The following is a 16,619-nucleotide window of genomic DNA, read 5'->3' as shown; positions in this document are numbered from 1 at the left end:
AGTCAGATGTTGAATACGCGCTAGACCGAGGTCTCAGTCCGGCCAAGTGGGCAACAACTCTGACTTGCCTGTTCGGTGGAGACGTACATTCTGCTGAGTCAAATGGAATTTGTCCTCAGAAGATCAGGTTCATCCAAGCAGGAGCTCGGTTGTGACTTTTGGAGCCCGATTGAGCCCATGTTCGGGATTCACCGTTGAGGCAGCGCGGTCCCAAGGTAAGGGCGTGGCACCACGTTGTGTATAGCTCGGTGGAAGCGTGATGAGACCGTGAGAGGAAGGTTTTGCCGTTCGCACGCATCAATATCGTTTGGCGGTTTTGTTATTTGATGTTTGGCAGTATTTGCACCTACATGTGGAGGAATGTAAGAGGGGAACATATCCACGCTTCAGAAAGAGAACAGACAGAGAGGTGCGCGCATAAACTATATAAACGGTGCTGGGCCTCCATGCACAGGTTTGGAACATTTAGTTATCAGAGCTACCTATCCCTTTGTCTCTCTTTCTTTCTCTGTAAGTGTGCTAACTTAATCGTTAGAGGGTTTTTTCGGCAGCACACCGCCGGGTAGCTCGCCATCTTTCTGTTCTCAGGTTAAGCAATGTTACTCAAAGCTTGGACATGAGGAGTATAGAGAGCGTCAAATATTTCATCTTCGTACAATATATATATATATATATATTAAATTTTAAAAGTGAATGTAAAGATTATTAATTAACTTTTTGCTTATAATTTATAAAATAAAGTAATTTAAATAAATGGAAAGTGTGTTTGATTTAGAAGAGAAGTTTATATATTTTTAAAATTATTTTGATTTTTTTTAATTGTAAGAATTTGTGTGAAATATGTATAACTTTAATTTATAATTTATTATATATGAAAAAGATTAATGATTGAGGCCTCAAATTTTTTGGCTCAAATTTGGCTCGAATTTTTTTTTTTTTTTTTTTTGCTGGGTTGATGCTTTGCTTGTTATTATTATTATTATTTTTATTTATTTTTTTCTGCAATGTATTAGCCCAGAAAAAAAAAAAAAAAATGCATTCGAGGCAATTTCGAGCCTCATTTTCGAGGCCTCAATCACTGCTGTATAAAAAATGGGAAATTGTACGCCATATGCATTTTTTGGTAAGGCGTGTTAGTGAATGTTATGTAATTTTTTTTGGATAGAATTATAATAATTTATGGTGTTATATATATTTTTTATCTAAAAATGATAGAATTATAATAATTTATGGTGTTATATATATTTTTTATCTAAACATTTTTTTAATAAAAAATGTGTAATGTTACCACAGAATGCACAACTTTATTTTTTATTCATAAATTACTATAATTTTATTAGAAAAAATATATAACATTTATCATAAAAATATATAATATATCATAAAAAATATGCATATCACAATACCCCTAAAAAAATAACTTAAATAATCCGAATTAAAAATTAATTAGGTACTACTAATTTAAAAATTAATTAAGTACTACTAATTTAACATATGTCTAGGTGTCGTTTGGAAACAGATTGATTTAGTAATTTTTTAGTTATTTGACTAAAATATGAGCTAAAAAAACTAGTATGTTTGAAATAATTTTTTACCCTTTTACGAAAAAATGTACAAAAAATAGAGAAAAAAAAAAATCTTTAACTTTTCAATATGAATTATTGACTTTTTTAACTTTTTTTTTTTTTTAATAACTTTTTTACTCTTTTTTTTTTGCTAAATAGGTTGGTCCCAAACGAGGGCTAATGATATGGTTGCTTCTATCTTCTGCTCTGTAATTTTTTCCACCTTCAATTCAAACAGCAACCGTGGCGTTGTCTCCTCGCTTTATCCAAAACCCTGTCTCTCTCTCTCTCGCGAGCATTCTCTCTGTTTCCTCAGCAGAAGCACACACACAAAAAAAAAAAGAACTGTTAAAAAGCAGTTCAAAGTGATGGCTTCGAATGTAGTCAACCGGTATTGCTCTCCCATGGCTCTTTCTCGTTCGCCGTAAGTTTGGTTTCACATTCCCTTACCTCTTTTTCCAATCTCTTTCTCAAAATTTCCTTATCCAATACATATTTTAAAGAATTCTGTGATGTTAATTATATTATACGTTTTACAATTGGAATTGAAAATCATTGATGTTATGCGATTGAGTGCGTTTACAATTAGTACATAATTGCATGATCACACTACATTACTACTTTTTCGTGTCACAACCTGACTTAGCATGATCCCTATGCATAGTTATGTTCATTTGGTGGTCTCCTTGGTTCAAAACAGCAACAAGTAATCAAATTATGATTAGGGTTGCTCTTTTTTAGTTCAGAATATTCAGGGATATTGTTTGAGAAACCCTAGCCTCTGTATACAGAACTTAGTCGGTATTGATTCACAGCCGATATGTTTATGCATTGTAACTGATTTGAGAAATAAAAGTTTCTTGGTGTTTTTTGAAAAATCATGCACGTCGTACCCGCTTTGTTCACATTACACCGTACATGGGCATTCCTGCTTTGGCCGATTGCAATCGGAGCTGTTGGTTGTGGAGGTCTAGACAAGAGATGGTCAAAGGGGTAAGAGCCACTTGTGAATGGAATCGAGTGAGCAACTTTGTGGTACACAATTGTAGAGTCGAGTGCAAACTGAGTTGGGGTTTAAGTCACTGGTCTAATCTTGTGAGTTAACGCTTTGTCAAATGGATTACTCTGAGGTGACATGTAGTTTTTTCCATATAAATTGTTGTTCCTAGGTTTTCCACTTATATTGCTTGTGTCTTGATTTGATTTAATTTTTACTACTATATTGCGTGGATGTTATTGATTGGTATATCTTGATTTGTATAATTGAATTGTTAATCCATTGAATTAATTTTTAATTGGAAATAACTTACACGGTGGCCTATTCATCCCCTCTAGGCTGCCTTTCAACGGAAGGCTCAACTATTTGATTTCATGTTTAACAAATCTACCACATGGCAAGGAACTTGAAGGAGTTCTTTCTCAGGTCGCCACATCATTGATCTAGGACTATGCATTTTGAAAGCATCTCTGGACATGTTAAAATGCTAAAAATATGGATAGAACATGTAATGCAATTTCACAGAGAATTCAGATTATGGTTACTTTTAGATATTATTGGTTCTGCGTTTTCTTTCTAACCATATGCATTCCATAATTGTTTCTTTCTTCAGAGGGTACAACGGATTGCACTGTGTCAATCCATTTGTGGCAAATGGCAACATGTTGAATTTAGTCTCAACTAGTCTCTCTAGAAAATTGTGCTTTAGTTTCAAAGTTGATGGTAGAGCCAGAGCTGCGCTGATATCTGGGGAAGGTGATTTCCTGTCTTATCCTAGCAGCAATACAATTTCAGGCCGTGGTATTGGCAACAAACAGGTAGGCCAACCCCCTGGAACTGAGCTACAACCCGATGCAGTAGCTTTTGGAACATTTGCTGGAGAAATAACTCCAACAGGGAGTTTTTTGGCTGATGATGATGAATTTGACCTCGATAGTCCTACTGAAGGATTTTCTTCAATTCCAGAGGCCATTGAAGACATCCGTCAAGGCAAGGTTGGTTACCTCTTTGCCAATTAGTTTGTGGGACCACTTGGTTTGCTGCTTGATATATCACTGGTTTGAATGACCTTGCAGTTTGTAATTGTTGTTGATGATGAAGACAGAGAAAACGAAGGGGATTTTATAATGGCAGCATCACTGGTAAAACCTGAAGATATGGCCTTTATTGTGAAGCATGGAACTGGAATAGTTTGTGTCAGCATGAAAGGTGAAGACTTAGAGAGATTGCAACTTCCTCTAATGGTTTCACAAAAGGAGAATGATGAGAAACTTAGTACAGCTTTCACAGTGTCAGTGGTATGCGGTCTATTCCTCTTGATATAGTTCAACTGCTTTCAACACTTGTTTTTGACGGTGCTAGGATTTAAGTGAAAAACTTACTTATTCCAAGGTCATGCACATTAATCTTTATGGTACGAAATTTACTAGGACTTCGTTTGCAGATTGAATAGGCAAAATGACATAAATAATATTTTAGAATGTTGCATTTTCACCTTTCTTACTCTGGAGCTTCACAAGAAAAAAATATATATACAACTTTAAATGTATATGGCTTGTACTACCTTGTTTTAATTTAACATCTGGAAGAAAAACAGGATCTTTATTGTTGTAGATTGATTATGAAACTAAGCTTTTATTATGAACTGAAGCATGATCTGCCAATAGCTTTTGGCATGAACAACCTTTTGCTCCCTTGCCCATCAGACCCGTTAATTCCTTTTATGTAATCTATGATCAGTGGGCATCTAATGGATGAAGTTTTCATGCCCATGCCAAAACTAAGGTGTTTTAGCACTTTCTTGTTCATGCATAGGGCTGCGAATAAGCCAAGCCAAGCCGAGCTTTGTCGAGCTCGAGCTCGGCTCGGCTCGGCTCGATAAGATTTTTTAAATATTATTTAAATAAAAAATATTATATATATATATTGTTTAATATATAAATAATGTATTTATACTATTATTTTATATATTATTTAATATATAAATAATATATTTATTATATAATTTAAATAAAGATAAACGAGCCAAGCTTATTTGAGCTCGAGCTCGGCTCGTTTACTAAACAAGCATAGCCAAGCTTGTTCGTGAATAGCTCGGTTCATTTGCAACCCTGACAGGTTCTCACAATTACAGCAGGCATACCATGATCCCACACTTCATGGTTGTGTACCTAATTTAATTAGACATATAGGCTTAAGTCTTTGGGCAGGCTAGAGTGGAAGATGGATCGATATCCTCAATCCTAATTTCTTGTGGGGCATTAATAGTTTTTATGAAGATTCTTTCAAGTACAAGATCCATCGAGCCAGTGTCCAATCAAATAATTGTTGTTCTTATTGTCTTCTAGGTTGTATCAGTATCAAAATAATAGTGTTACTTTCCCCATCCTGTATTATTGACTCTCATATTTGACGTTGGTCTATTGGATTCTGGAGGATGCAAAATATGGTACTACAACAGGTGTCTCAGCTCATGACAGAGCAACAACAATTTTAGCTCTAGCATCAAGAGATTCAAAACCTGAGGATTTTAACCGCCCAGGCCATATTTTTCCATTGAAGTATAGGGAGGGAGGAGTTCTGAAAAGGGCTGGACACACAGAAGCTTCAGTTGATCTAGCTGTGTTGGCTGGGTTGGACCCTGTTGCCGTTCTGTGTGAGATTGTGGATGATGATGGTTCCATGGCTAGATTACCAAAGCTTCGGCAATTTGCACAGGCTGAGAATTTGAAGATTATTTCCATTGCTGATTTAATAAGGTATATTTTGTGTTGTCAAAAAGGAAAAAAAAGGCACCAATATTTTTTCATTGCTACATTGCATGGTGTGGTCACTTTTGTCATTTCAAGTTCAATATAAGGAAAATGGTAGGACGCCAACCAACTATTGTTGATATGCTGTCAGCCTTCAATTTCTTCATATTTGTCTTCGCTCGCCCCGCTCCAACTTAGACCAGCATATTGGTATGAGATGTATCCTGTGGACTCTTTATGATGACTGCTACCAAGGTACTTCATTGATGAAGGCTCGTTGATCTCAGTAGACTCATTGTGTATGATGTGAATGTTGAATGAGGAAAATTTGGCCATCCATTAATAGAGCATGATATTAGTTCAGCAAGAAACATGTTAGAATGTTCTAGAATCAATGTAACACAGTGGATGATTTGAGATGAGTTGAAAAGTAATTGCATTCAATCAATCCAGAGTGGCCATGTAGTTGACAAAATCAGGAGATTACCTATTAATATGATTAATTGCTGGCAAGGTTTTAAATAACGGTGGCGGTTACTGTAATGGTAGCGGTAGTGTTGACACGGTTGCGGGGTGTAATGGCCGTAGCGTAATGGTGGTGGCAACCGGAACTGTGAATTTTTTAATTCTTTGCACAACTTTAGGCAAACATATCGATACACATGTTTTTATTTCAGAATCAAATTTAGTGAGGTTCAAAATGATTTTTAGTATTTTTGTTTAGTTTTAAAATATGATTCAAAATATATATACTACTTTTTATATGTTAGTTATAAGTCGCTATAGAGAATTTTCCTACTGTTGGATTTATTTAATTTTCTTTGCTTTACTAATTATACTTATGGATAACTTCCAATTTGTTAAAAAAACATTAAGATGTTTAATATTAAAAATAATAATCTCATAAACATAAGTTCAAAATACAAACATAATGATGTAAAAATACATAACATGAAATCTAAATTTTATTTAATACATTTAACATAGAGAAATAGATATAAGTTCATATTCAAATATAATTAAGTGAAAAAGTAATGAAATCTTATAGAATTAGAAGATTGGACATTCAAAACATATATAGATAAGATTTTTACTTAAGTTTGTTGTAATGGCAATGTAACAGCCATTACGGCTTGTACATAACAGTTGTGGTCTTTATGGTTGTGAATTTCTGTCACACTGTTATAACGGCCGTAACGGGTGGCGGTAACCACCACAACCGTTACTTGCGTAACGGTTGCGGCCACTTTTTAAAACCTTGATTGCTGGTTTTTTAACAACAGTGACTGCACTGTGAGAAATTTCGATTTAGTGCAAGTCAAAGATTCGGTTATTAAAAGAGAAGGAAAGGAATGGGAAGCTTTCGTGAATTATTTTACCTCAATTAGAAGAAATATCTTTTATTAGGAAAGAATTCATATTGTTTACCTCAAATGACAATGCTACAATGATAATGCATTTCTTAACCCTGTTCCAGCCCAGACCTGACCATTGTGTCATTGGATTAATGATATAGATCAAAACTTAATCCATTAATTTGGGATAACTTGAAACCCACTCTCTATCCCTCTTTTATCATATTCCTTTTTTATCTAGGAAATATTGACACACTGAAGACATGTTTGATATAAAAGACATTGGAAAGACAGCTTGTTTCTTTTAGGCCGGTGGCTCGGGGAACCACTTTGTGCAAAACCTATTTATGCTTGGAGAGTTTTCGCGGATCTTGGTTAGATTTTGCTAGATTTGCTTGTGAATATGGGAAGAAATGAGGAATCTTATGACATTTTGGCAACAAAGAGGATGTGGTGCTTGTTTATCAGGTTTTTATATGAAGTATATTATTGATCTTTCATAATGAATAGGTCAGTTAACGAATATTACAGGAAGGCAGCACATTATTTCTTTATTTATTTATGTATTTATTTTTCACTTTTCTATATATTCTGAATTATATATAAATCTTCTCGAGTAAAGAATGCCCCTTACCTTTATTGCATACTTAAGAAGAATCATAAATAAAAAGGTATACAATCTCTAACAAGTAACTGAAAAATCATCAAAAAGCCAAAACATTTTGCAATGTTCAACAAAATTCTTTTGCAAATGACGAGAATTCTCAAATTTAAATGACTTGACTTGATGATTATGCTCAAAGAATGGATTTGTGATAAATTTAATGTTTTTGCTTCTTGGCCTAAATTCTAACTCGGGTTGCTTTCCAAACTATATTCTGACATTTTCCTTTTCTTATAAAATTTAATTGGCAGATATAGGAGGAAAAGAGATAAATTGGTGGAGAAGGCTGCTGATGCACCGATACCAACAATGTGGGGCCCTTTCAAAGCCTACTGCTATAGGTCACTGCTGGATGGGATTGAGCATATTGCTATGGTTAAAGTAAGCAAGTCATTGTAATTGAAGCACTTAACAATATGACTTCCTCCACTTTTAATATCATACAAGATCAGTACAACGTAAAATATTGTGAATTCACTATTCCAAGGTGTTCTTGTGATTACAATGGTAGTTACATCAGAACATATCATTCCATTTAATCTTGCTATGTGACAGGAAACTACCTGTGATATGTCTGTAATGATTTAGTTGAACAGCAAAAAATGATTATAACAATTCAATCAATTTTAAGTAGTTAACAGATTGAGTCTTCATTGAATTGCACAAGGTGATATGCAAGAATTCATGTTTAAAATCAACCTGGAGGGGATCTGTGATATGTCTATTCTGATTTAGATGAGAATATTTCAAGGACTTTGGTATCAAATGGTTAAGTGAAGTTTCTTGTTTAAGGTGTAGGAAAACCATCAAGTTTGTGCTGTGCAGGGAGTTTTTATTCAAACCATGATCCATTTTTAATCCTCTAAGAACAGCCTTTACCCACGAGAAACAGATTTTAAGGTGTGCAGCAGTGGTTTTCAGTCCTTGGCAATTTTACAGAATACTCATGTTAGGTTTTTCATTTTTTGTTAGTAATGCTCATGGTTTGAATGAAATAATTTAGTAAGCCTTCTTGCTAATTGTTGAATCAGGTTAGTAGTTTCTGGTCCTTTTGAGGCAATAATTGCGAGAATATATTGTATATATGGCATGATTGTGTAAATAGGAATTAGTTTGTATTTCCTTTTTCAGTTATAGATTTAGGACTATATAAACTGATGAACTCTTTGTAAATCGCAATGATTCAATATACAGAAAAACTTTCAGGAAACTTACATGGTATCAGAGCCACGTCCGAAACCCTAGGTCGGGCCTTGATCATTTGAAGCTCGAAGTGTTCTCTGTCCTTCTTCGAAGTCGCAAAGTCCTCTGTGCCTGGTCTAAAGTCGCGATTCAGGGCTCTCTCTTTCTCTCTCTCTCTCTCTAGTTCAGCTAATCGACCGCACATCGTGGGTCGTCTAGGCTGTTCGATCGACAGTCCTTTGTTTCTGGTTCGATACATCATCACGAATCTCCCCCTTGGTTCGTCTGCTGCTCTGTTTCTCTCTCCCTCTCTCTCTCTCTGTCGAGTGAAGCCCTTTGCTTCGTTGCTGGTATTGACAAAGCTCCCTCTCTCTTCGTCTTTGGTTTCGTCTCTGTTCTCTGATAAGAAAGCTCCCTTTCTTTGTATTAGTTCTCTGACCTTAGTCCCCTAGGTTTTGTCCTTATTTCACTTTGACCACGTCAGTACTAATGTGTGGATCATATTGTGGTGATCTGGTTCTGGTTGTTTGGGATTATTATATGTTTTGACTCATCAGTTCTTGGTTTATTATACTTGAACCCCTCACATTTCTATTTATTACGATGTCTTTGGCTTTTGATGAGTGTGCCTTCTACCATTAGAGGGGTTATTAGAAGTATCATTGTCCCAAGAAAGGATGTTTATCTGCCTTGTCTTCTTAGCAATTTTCGATCTAGTTCTGCACCTCTTCTCCGAATATTTTTCAGCCTCCGGCCGGTTCTACTGCATCTGCTCTGGTTCCTGATCCTGACTTGGCTTCCTTGAGTGCTCAGATTAATCAGCTTCAACATATACTGTCTGCCTCCCAACCATCCCCTTCTGCCTCCATTGTTTCCTTTTTTAATTAAGGTTTGCTTGGATCTTCTTCGGGTATTTCTTCGTTTGTCTAGATTTTTGACTCTGGTGTCTCTCATCATATAACTCCCCATCTCCCCTTACTTCAAAATTGTACTCCTCCTCCTTTTCCTATTACTCTCAATGTTGCTGATGGGTCTGGTATGTCTGTTATATCTGTTGGGTTTGTCCTATTATCTGCTATGTCTACTGTTTTTATTCCATCTGTCATTAATGTTCTTCAGTTATCTGTCAGTTTATTATCTATTAGTCAGATTGATGCCTCTGGTTTTGATGTTATCTTTTCTTCTTTTGTCTGTTCTATGTAAGATCGAATGTCTAAGCAGCAGATTGGGACCTGCTATAGAGTTAGAGACCTCTATGTGGTGGAGAGCTTACATCTGCTTATGGCAACCTCTCAAACTGCCTTTTCCTCCTTTCAATTAGATTATCTGTCTAGTCCTTTCTACTTGTGGCATTCTAGATTAGTGCATTTGTCTACTGATTGCTTACTGTTTTTAGCTCAGTCGGGTATATTGGGTAAAGTTTCTCCTAGTGAGCATACTGAATGTTAGGGGTGTAAACTTGCCAAAATGACAGCCTTGCATTTTCATAGAAGTACTTCTATAATTGATACACCATTTTCTTTAGTTCATATTGATGTTTGGGGCCCTTCTCTTGTTCACCAAAGGGGGTTCTGCATACTATGTGTCTTTTGTTGATGACTGCACTCATTACACTTGGGTTTATCTTATGGCTCATAAGTCTGATTTTTACTAGATATACTGTACTTTTCAGTCTATGGTCACTACACAGTTTGGGTCTACTATTAAATTGTTGCGGTCTGACTTGGGCGAGGAATACTTTAAAACTGAATTCTGTGAATACTTAGCCAAATTGGGTATCATTCACCAAACTTCTTGTACTAATACACCTGCCCAAAATGGTCGAGCTGAGCCAAACACCGTCATCTTCTTGAGACAGCTAGGTCTCTCCTTCTCTCTGCCTCCATTCCAGCTCCGTCTTGGGGTGAGGCAGTTCTTACTGCTGCTTTTTTTCTCAACCGTATGCTTACCCCCCTTCTTTCTGGTCGGTCTCCTTATGAGGCTCTGTTTTCCCAACTTCTTAATTACTCCATCCTTCGTGTGTTTGGGTCTGCTTGTTTTAGTCTTTTATTCCGTAAAGATAGGACCAAACTTAGTTCCCAATCTGTCCTATGTGTCTTTTTGGGCTATAGTCTCATTCAAAAAGGTTATCGCTGTTATGACCTTGTTTTCCGTTGCCTTTATGTCTCTCGCCCTGTTGCCTTTCTCAAATGTCTACCTTACTTTTAGCTTCTTCCTCTCACCGCCCTAGTTTCCAAAAAGGATTTTGTTCATATTGATCCATTTCCTTTTGAGGTCTCGTCTGATGGGTACATCTCCACTGTTCCTCCTGAGCTTGTTCCATCTTTTCCTCTTACTTCACCTTTGGTTGCTTCTCCTCCTTCGGCTTCTTCTCCTCCTCTGTTGTTAGTTTATTCTCGTCGCAAGGCTCTTCCTCCACCAATTGTCTCTACCCCTGCTGTTGATCCTCCTGCTTTTGACGACTTTGATCCCGCTGCACACCGATATCCTACTCATGAGCGTTGTCCTCCAAACAAGTTGGGTTGGTATAATAGATATTTTTCTGCTTCCTATCGTACCTTTTTGTTTGTTATTCATTCTTTTTCAGAAGGATCCTAATTAGGTTCAAGTTATGGAGGATGAGTTGTTTGCCTTGCAGAAGACTAACACTTGAGAGTTGGTTCCTTTGCCTGCAGGCAAAAATCTAGTTGGTTGCAAATGGGTCTATAAAGTTAAGACTCATTTTGATGATTCTTTCGAGCGATACAAAGCTCGCTTGGTTGCTTAGGGTTTCTCGCAGGAGTATGGTATTGATTATGAGGAGACATTTGCCCCTGTTGCCAAGATGACTACTGTCCGTACCTTGATTTCTGTTGCTGCTGTTCGACATTGGCCTCTCTATCAGATGGATGTTAAGAATGTTTTTCTTAACAGCCATCTCACTGAGTAGGTCTACATGCGTCCTTCCCCTAGCCTTCTCCATTCCTCTGGGCAGGTTTGTCATATTCGGCATGTTCTGTATGGTTTGAAGCAATCTTCTTGGGCTTGGTATGATCGCTTTCTGACTGATGTTACCGAGCTTGGGTTTCATCCTTCTGCTTCCGACTCTACTTTGTTTCTGAGACATACCTCGGCTGATTTTGTTGCTCTCTTACTCTATGTGGATGATATGATCATCACTGGCTCTGACACTTCTGCTATCTCTGAGGTCAAGTAACATCTCTTCTGCACCTTCGAAATGAAAGATCTGGGTCCATTGCGGTATTGCAGTGAAATTTGTACTGAACTTTTTGTTGGGATTGTTGGATAGTTCTTCTCGATTTTACAATTTGGTGAATCTAATGTACTAAACATAGGCTTTTTATGTGGGTTCTAACTTGATACAATTGAAGATTACTTGCATTCAAGGTATGTAGTTGTCAAATGGTCAGACAGTCCATCACTTTTTCTTTTCTTTTCTTTTTTTGCCCTTTTTCCTGGAGGTTGTTAACTTATGCTTGTCTGAAGGTCTCTTTCTTTTAGATAGTTTAACTAGCTCAGGAATGTTGTCACAAGGGCTTCAATACTCAGAACATCTCTGTATGTGTTATATGTGTCTTTCTTCACACTGGCACACTATCAGGTTACCTGTTGTGGAAAACTTTATGATTATTACTGTCACCACTTAGCACCCTTTCGACAGCTTGTTAAGGAATTTTTCACCTTTCCATAATTGTTCATCTCTTGTCTGTGCCATACGATTTTTTTTTCTTGGTTACTAATCTGTGGGAGAAAATTTAATGACTCGGGTCTTCCACTGAAAAAGCACAATTCAGTGTTCCAATCAAGTCTTCATATGATTAATCATGAGTCATGACAAGGTTATGGTTTAAACAGGGAGAGATTGGAGATGGGCAAGGCATTCTTGTGAGGGTGCATTCAGAGTGCCTCACTGGTGACATATTTGGGTCAGCTAGATGTGACTGTGGTAATCAGCTGGCTTTGGCAATGCGGCAAATTGAAGAAGCTGGAAGGGGTGTATTGGTGTATCTTCGTGGACACGAGGGAAGGGGAATTGGGTTGGGCCACAAACTCCGTGCTTACAACTTACAGGATGATGGGCGTGACACAGTTGAAGCAAATGAGGAGCTGGGGTTACCTGTTGATTCTAGGGAGTATGGCATTGGAGCCCAGGTACTCTTTAACTACTTTTTTGATTTCACAATCTTCTACTGCCAGTGCCTCTCTCTCTGTGCTATCAATTTCAGGTTTGCTTTGTTTGTCATAGGTGATGCATTGAATGATGTATGCATACATATATACATATATCACACGTAGTTTCAGTTTCTGACTTTGATTTCTTTGAATAACTTTATTATAGACTATCCTTTTTAACTTAAAACTCTGCATAATTTATTTCTGGGAACAATCATATGGTTTAATTAGGGTGGGGTGAGATTTGGGGGAAGTCCATCTGGGGCAGTGTTGGGAGGGGTGCGTACCCCCTCCCATACCCCCACCCACTTACATTGAGTTGTAACTGAAACTAGAACAAGAAGTGTTTGTCACAAGTTCAGTTCTCAATTTGACATAATAATCTCTTTATAGAAAGATGCCAAATTTCAAAGTGATTTCTTTTGGCAGTAAACAGATGTCCGAGGTAAGTTATAAATGTTGTCCAGCACCAGTCGTGGGTAGGGACAGTCACTTTGTCGGCCTGGCACAGTTCCACTTTGTTGAAGGAGCATAGAAGAGTTAGTTGTTTGTTATATTCAATGGGTGGATTGATTGGCTTTTGAAACAACAGGAAGTGGGTTTTGTGCTAGGAAGCATGGGTGTGGGTATGGTTGCAAGTATGGGTATGGGTACGTTACAGGTACACTGATATGACAAAACCTTAAAAAAAGTAATATACAAGTACCGTCCAATACCTTCATAAAAAGTATATTTTTACAATTTGTTAAAAAATATAATATAAATAAAGTACGACATATGGCAATTAAAAATTTTGATGACAAATTTAATTATAATATTTTTGTAATGGTCAATAAAAAAATCCTAAGAATTTATTATTATTATTTTTTGATAATTACAAAAATACCCTATATTTTAAAAAATTAAAAAAATAGGCACAATATAATTGTTTCAGTATCCCTATATTTAAAAAAAATTATATTTATGCCCCGAAATACTCACAAAATACCTGAAGCGTACCCATCCTGTATCCGAGCCGTGTAACTACCTGGTGCTTGTATGGCAATAGTTTTGGAATATCCATGCTTCATAAAGTTTTAAGAGTTTATGATCTTTGGTATAAATTGAAATTCTAGGAACATTTCCTTTTTCATGATATGGAAGATTTATTGATTCTTTCTCTTTGTGCATCTTTCACTTCAGTGGTTGAATTGGGGTAATAATTTCCTAGTCAATCTTTTAGTCTCTCCTTTTGTTTTTGTTCTAACCACCTCCTTTTTGTTCTTCGTTCTTTGGGTGAGAAAATTTCAATGTCTGATGGTTGTGTGCATGGTCCAACTAATTGCAGATACTACGGGATCTGGGTGTCCGGACAATGAAGCTAATGACAAACAACCCTGCAAAATACGTCGGTCTTAAAGGTTATGGTCTGGCAATTGCAGGCAGAGTTCCACTGGTAACACCAATAACGATGGACAACAGGCGATATTTGGAGACAAAACGTGCAAAAATGGGGCATATATATAGTGTGGATTCCAATGGTCATGTAAATGGTAATGTCCATGCTAATCACGGAGCGAACACTGCCAGTCCATCTGATGATGTATCTGATAAATAACCATGTTTTTTTATTTTTTATTTTTGACAACCTGTGATGCAACTTGAGAGTGTTAATCATGAATCTTGTTATGAGATTTTTGACATGGTTTGGAACTTTAGACATGAAATTAAATTGCTCATTTCAGTTGAAATAAGAATCAGATTTGCAGTTGTGAAATATTGGATTACTGCAGGGGTGAAGTATTATAATTCTTTTAATTTCAGAAACAGTAATTGTTTGCCATGCCAGAAAATAAATGTTGCAAAGCAGTACTCCTTTTTTGTTTTGATTTAGCTTTTTTGCTTTTGTTTTTCGAAGGCTGTGTTTCAATCTTACATTTGAGAGATTTATGGAATGAAAAGAAAAAGGAAGAGCAAAAGAAATTATCTTCTATTTCATTCACATTTCCTCCCCTTCCGCAAATCGCTTTTCAAATTCAAGATTCGAACACAGTTTGGATGAAAGTACAAGTAGTTTGTTGGATGCAGATATGGTCCATCTTGATGGGGAGTAAGAACACAGGGAAATTGGAAGAATGGGTCACCTTTCTTGTTTCATGGTATGATGGTGACTGGTTATGATTCTAAAATCCACTATCTATATGAATTGGTTGCTTCTGGTCTTGTTGGTGTTGGTAAGCAGGTTCACATTGTCCAGTTGCAATCAAATTGAATTTTTTTTTTTTTTATATTATTTTTTTCCCTTTTCTTAGTAGTGTTTGGATCTTGGATTGTGGAGGAATAACAAAGGCAAAAGCTAGGAAATTTTTATTCCCTACTCAAATCCTAGGTTCATTGGATTTGTAGAATGGAAAGAAGAAAGGAAAAGAAAAAATAGAAATAAATCTCCCGTCAAATTCTTGATCTAAATATAACTTAAGATTATGTTTGAATTATTAATTTGAATATAAATTTGGGAAGGAAAAGAAAAGAGGGAGGGAATAGACAAAAAATAATAATTTATATTTTATTCACATTTTTGTCACATTTTTTTTTTTCCTTTCAAATCTCAATCATTGAGTCGTAGATTTGTAGAAAAAAAAAAAAAAAAAAAAATTGAGAAGAAAAAATAATAATTTATATTTCTCCCGTAAACGTAAACCTTTATGACTTGGGAAATGGTAGTAATATGTGGTGCTAGTAGGTGGCGAGTGTAGAGTTAGAAATATGGTTGCAGGAGAAATTATTACTTGCTGCTAATTGAATCTGGGATTTTTGGTGAATTGAGGAGCAGAAAGATAGCATTTTGCAGTTGCAGCTAATAGCTATGCCTTTTAATGGAAAAATTAGATTATGTGGTGATCTTCGGACAATGCCACATCATGATGTCCCAACTTGTTATTGATTGGTTAATGTCGTGCAACTCATAACTTTTTATTAAGATTGTAGAAAATAACTGACAAGTGTAAAACGATAAGTAATGTAAAATAATACTTTAAAATATCCAATAATTGCTCCATTAATGAGAAGTTTAAGGCTTAGAGAGCATGTTCAGTGGGTGGGTTAGAGCATCCAATGCTAATATACTATACAAGAAAACTTAATAAAAATGAGACTTTGTAACCTAATTCAGCACTTAAATTGAATGTTTTAGTATCACTTCAAAATTTAAGATTTTAAATCTTATCAAAATTCATGATTATGTTGACCAAATTTATAAATATTAAATTTATACACAAGTGTCGACATACATTGTTATAACATCATTATTGTTATCATCACCACCACTATTGCTACCATCTTCACCGTCACTACCGAAGTTATAATCACCACCGTCACTATTACCATCACTATCACTATCACCACCCCCACCCCCACCCCCACCCCCATTGTCATTGTCATTATTGGCATAGACACCGTTATTACTTTACTACCACTACCTCAACCATCATTATCATTGCCATCACCTCTCCTCTACTGTTACGATAACTATTATAAACTTTCACCTTTAGAACCATTTCCACCATTGCAATAATTACCACCATCATTTCATTCCTATAATTACTATTATCATTACATTATTATTGCCACTCTCTTTTTACCTTCATATATTACCCCACTAACATCATTACAACCGCTATATTTTTACCTCCACCACCATTGACATTGGTTTCGTGATTGCCACTGCACGACAACGACTACAGCATTAGAGTATAGATTTGGAAAAAAATAATAAATTTCAAATTTAATCTTGTACATGTCAAATAATTTATTTTAGTGTAGTATTTAAATTTTTATCAAATAACTTTTCAATTTTAAAAATTCAACATTTAATTTTTAGTAATTAATTTTTAATTTTCATTTTCAACTTTTCAACATTTAGTTAAGAGTTTGGTAATTTTGTGAGTGTAC

At 35.9% G+C, this 16,619-nt stretch overlaps 1 protein-coding gene across 1 annotated transcript; it reads left to right on the top strand.

Moving 5' to 3' along the window:
* Nucleotides 1–1,728: 1,728 nt before the first annotated feature.
* Nucleotides 1,729–14,445, top strand: LOC114284215 (bifunctional riboflavin biosynthesis protein RIBA 1, chloroplastic). Its single transcript, XM_028227119.2, has 7 exons — nucleotides 1,729–1,989; nucleotides 3,176–3,557; nucleotides 3,639–3,860; nucleotides 4,999–5,321; nucleotides 7,586–7,715; nucleotides 12,372–12,668; nucleotides 14,017–14,445. Exons 1-7 carry the CDS (start codon nucleotides 1,751–1,753, stop codon nucleotides 14,284–14,286), a joined length of 1,863 nt encoding a protein of 620 aa, XP_028082920.2. The 5' UTR covers nucleotides 1,729–1,750; the 3' UTR covers nucleotides 14,287–14,445.
* Nucleotides 14,446–16,619: the final 2,174 nt, after the last annotated feature.

Source organism: Camellia sinensis, chromosome 1 (assembly GCF_055761805.1).
Source record: "Camellia sinensis isolate YWXY chromosome 1, ASM5576180v1, whole genome shotgun sequence".
Taxonomy (NCBI): domain Eukaryota; kingdom Viridiplantae; phylum Streptophyta; class Magnoliopsida; order Ericales; family Theaceae; genus Camellia; species Camellia sinensis.
The sequence above is the reverse complement of the archived record's forward strand: the minus strand, read 5'-3'. Positions and strand labels throughout refer to the sequence as shown.